This window comes from Porites lutea, chromosome 6 (assembly GCF_958299795.1).
Source record: "Porites lutea chromosome 6, jaPorLute2.1, whole genome shotgun sequence".
Lineage (NCBI taxonomy): Eukaryota > Metazoa > Cnidaria > Anthozoa > Scleractinia > Poritidae > Porites > Porites lutea.
The window spans coordinates 24,226,095-24,230,605 of record NC_133206.1 but is presented as its reverse complement, the minus strand read 5'-3'; the positions used below and the strand labels follow the sequence as shown (position 1 = coordinate 24,230,605).

General features: G+C 41.9%; 1 protein-coding gene across 1 annotated transcript; it reads right to left on the bottom strand.

The window, feature by feature from the left end:
• Positions 1–534: 534 nt before the first annotated feature.
• LOC140941223 (uncharacterized) lies at positions 535–3,251 on the bottom strand. The gene is made up of 2 exons (XM_073390202.1): positions 3,043–3,251; positions 535–1,703 (listed from the first exon to the last, which is right to left on the bottom strand). Exons 1-2 carry the CDS (start codon positions 3,249–3,251, stop codon positions 824–826), a joined length of 1,089 nt encoding a protein of 362 aa, XP_073246303.1. The 3' UTR covers positions 535–823.
• Between the last annotated feature and the right edge of the window lie 1,260 nt (positions 3,252–4,511).

Sequence of the window (4,511 nt, the reverse complement as noted above, 5' to 3'; positions counted from 1 at the left end):
ATATTCAGCCCATAATCACAAAACTCTCCACCTCTCTGATAAATTGAAGTGAAATATGGCGATCGAAGATTTGGCTGCAAATAATAGCCCATTATTAGGTGCGGTCACACACACCATGGTAAAACGCACTTCCCGTTAAAGAAGCCGTGGTAAGTTTTATCGTGGGCTTAGTTTACCGTGGTAACATGTGGTTACACGTGAATTAATTCCCAAGGTAACTTAGCCGCTTTGATTCACGCTATTTTGGTAATAATCGCCGTCGATCATGGCAGTTTTTCATGTTACCACGCCAATTTCCGGCCGTAAAAGGGTCATTTACCACGGTAAAAGTGTCCCGTGCAACCGCACCTATTATCGCAAAAACCTTCATTGATTTTTAAGTGCAGAAATATCCGGCTGTATCTTGCCTAAATGTAAACATCGCTACATAGTTTAGGGCGTTTTTGAGGATCACGAAGAAACTTTTTTTTTTCTTACCTACTGCCAAAAAATATTTAGCAATTCTAGCAAGACAACTCTGAAATTGTTTTGCTATTAGAAAAACTCCTAGACATTCTGCTATCCTTCTTAATTGTTTTTGAGTCCTTTATAGTTTTACAGGCCCTTATTCTTGGTTCAATTATATTGAAAGAACTGTGTTCTCAGTCTTGGTGGCGGTCAAGTCATGGTAAATTGGCGGATTCGAAGCAATGATTGATACTGATCAATACTGGGGCTCTAAAATGGTTTACGGTCGAATACACACCCATACTGGGTACTATGATCCTGGAGATCTCGTGGGAAGGTATCCGCTCATTTCGTTGTGCCACAGTCAGTGTTACATCTAGTTTATTGCTTTTTCCTCGGTTTGAGATTTTTCGGGTACAAACGTATCATACTGCGATACTTTAACATAGCCGTATGAGTCGTTTAACATTTCTTCCTCCTCTTTTCTTTTTCGTTCTTCGGCGAAATTTGACCAAACGACCGCCATGAGGCCGAAAACGATAAGCACGCCCCCGAGATATTCTGACGTATTCAGGACCTCCCCTAAAACGAAATATGACAAGATGGCGCAGAACAAGACCTGAAGAGGCCAGGTTGCAGTGACAAGTGACGCAGAAATCTGCATGTTGCACCAGGAAATTAAAAGATAGCAGAGGCCAGAGGCTACGAAAATGGCGTAGAGAATGGGGTAAATTTCTTCCTCGGGGAAATAGGTGAACTTTTCGGGCTTATTGACGTAGTAAAGTGAGGCCAAAGCCATGAAAATTGTGCCAAACATGTAACTCCACGCTGTCACTGTGACGGGTTTAGTCCTCCAACAAGACTCTTCTTTATCAAAGATGAACTTTTTCTGGAGAAGAACGTACCCGGCCATAGAAAGGGTGTTCCCTAATAGAAAAATGTACCCAATAAAGTGGATATCGTCACTAGTAGATGTTCCGTGATCTGCTGCTTTGCCTGAAGACTTTTGTAGAGTCATTACTATGGCACCCACTGCAGCCAGAAGAATTCCGATACACTTAGCCCAGCCGTGCAAAGTACGGAAGTTTGGGAACGGTTCTATTCGCACAATGATAGCGAGCAATGCTGTCCAAACAGGAATGGCGGGCTGAAATATTGACGCAATATTGGCGTTGGTGTAGTAAATTCCAAGAAGATATAATAACTGATTTCCAAACATTCCTGTTAGCCCGAGAACAATAAACAAAGGAAGTTCCCTGTGGAATTACACAAAATTACATCAGGACTTCACTAGCAAATCCCCCCTCCCCACCCCGACTTCCCTACACCCCGGCTTATCATTTTTATAATCATTACTTTTTATTTTCCTCTCGCCCAATAGTCCATTTTACAGTTACATGCAGGTAGAAACGAGGCTGAAATTCATGTTCTTAAGCTAACTAGAATTTTTAAGCGTAGTTTCCATTAGAAAAGGAAGGAGGTTTGTATAGAATATGCCGCCACCATATTGGAAAACGAGAAGACCCTAGGGACGAGTTTGCTTTACGTTCACTGAAAAGCTTGGTTGCCAAGCCCACAACTGTACAATGGTCTATTATCGCCCTTGGCTTGCACACATGAATGATAAAACACAGTCGAAAATGGAGCGTAAACACAATACTAGGGTCACAGGTGGAAATATGGTAGAACCCATACTTTCTTAAAAACCGCCTACAAGGTGCATTTTTCTCGGATCCATGCCCAAAAAAGCGCAAAGAATCCATTCGGAGGTTGGCTTCTTTTCTTGGATTTTAGGAAAGAAATGCAAAACTCGTTTATTGAACCCCAGCAAAAATTCCCGAAGAAACACATCCCAAGTGTGTTTGTAAATGTGAAAGAGATCTGGTCTACCGTAATTTTATTAAACATAGTGGATCGTATTGTGACTTTGTTAAGAGCTTCTTCCCAACTTGTGACAGATGTGGAATGGAAAAGGCCTCTTACAGGATTTCGATCCTGATCTCATTGTGCTTCAGTGGCGGATCCAGACCTTCAGAAAAAAGGGGGGGCGGGGACACGGTCTCCAAAAAACTTTTTTCGGCCCCTCGGGCCTCAGTTTGGTCTAAAAATAAAGGAGGTGCAGGTCCCCCGGGCCCCTCCCCTGGATCCGCCACTGTGCTTTATTCATCTTGGGCTACCTGTGATCTGATTATTTAGTCAATCGTAATCGCTGCCGGTACCAGCTATAAATGTCAAAGACCCTGGCGGTTTCAGTGACCATTCTCGTAAAATTTAATTACTTCCAATAAACAAAAAATGGACGCCATTTAAATAAGAGATATCATCGAAACTGAAAATAGAGCCTATAAAATGAATCTCCAAGGGCTTAAATTGCAACTGAGAGTCAAATTTAAGAAACTCGATCGAGATATGACAAGATGTTTAGCTAAAAGTCGCCTGACAAGATAATGGTCCTTGCTCTCAATGTCATAATTATATTCACAGGGAAATAAAAGATAAATTTTCCAGCATGTGAACTTGAATTATCAAAGAAATTATTTTTGTAGGTAACATTAAAAGGACACGTGCGATTAAATTAAAAAGTTCAACCCTCACCTCAATGACGGAATTTGAATTGTCTTCTCGGACACGAAAGCAGCCAACAGAAGCACCGGAAAACAACCTGCATCTCGAATCAGGCTAAAAATCAAAGGATCAGCCTGGTTCTCTTTGGCAAACTTCGAAACAATCACTCCATACGCTCCAAAACCAAGCTGAACGACTACAAGGGCAAGCCATACTATCCACACGCTACTGCCCGCCATCTTGAATTGGGTAATCGAGTGTCACGTAATACTTCCGGTAAGTTGACGTTTCTCGGATGAGTCACGACACTCACAATTGCGTGATTATTTTTATTCGGACAAAAAAGGCAGTAGAAAAAAGTGTAAAACCGAACTATTATTCTAAAGGGAATGGGAGGAACAGCGCCAGGTATTACAAAGCTGTATAAGTAAACCCAGGGTCAGTGCGAAAAAGCAAATTTGGGTGAAATTAATTCATAAAATTATCTTAGAAAACTCCTTCTCCCTGCTTATGTTCAGTTATAGCAGGACATCATTCCGAAAAACTGTAATATGTGCACCAGTCTTCGTTAAGAGATGGACAGTGATAGCGAAGCCCCGGCAAAGCTAAGAAAATTTGATTATCTCTCTATCCGAGAAATTATGTTAGTCATGTGTCCGTAGCCAATGTGGAACCTCACACGTTCGAGCTCAGAATGGGAGCCTGAAACCTGATATTGCTCATCCATGTTGAGGTCAACCGACAGCTGTCAAAACAAGGTTTCTATCCTACCTTATGGCGGGTTCAGTTGCCGACCCGTCGCGGATACGTGTTTTTTTTTAAGTTAGCCTCTGACAAGTTACTAGTTTTTAACTGATTGCAGGCTCAACTCTAAGTGGATTTCATTGCAATGGCTAAAAGTTTTTGAAGTAAATTACAAATATATTAACGGGAACTTCGCCTTGGCCTTGGCTAAATCTATATATTAGAGCAGCAGACGTTTTTGAGGTCACGAACGCCGACCGGAAGTCACTCGCGCAGTTTATTACGTCCCGGAGGAAGTGGGTGGCGGGGGGGGGGGGGGGGGTTACAATTTTTGAAAAGGGTTGATTTTGGGGGGTCAGTTTTGAAAATGTACAAAGTGTGAGGGGGGTCCAAATTTTAAGACACAGGATTGACATTATATGTTGTAGTTGTTAAAACATATCATAATTGAAACAAAAACACAAAACACGTTTCCTTCATTATTAAACCAAAAAGTCGCGCTGACGACTCTTTGTCGGCTACAAAATTCTACCCGCACAGAATTATTGTGCCCACTGTATTTATGATCAGAGATCACGCCCTCGCCTTTCTTGGCAGTCTGGTTGCTCAGCGGGTCAAAATGGAAGCTGACGTGCATCTTTACTTGATTTGGTAGCCGCCATATTGAATGCTATGTAACCAAGCTTGTCCCAGGACCCTATCAACTATTTTTACCTAACCAGACTACCAGAACCCCATCTAGCTTTAATATGAAG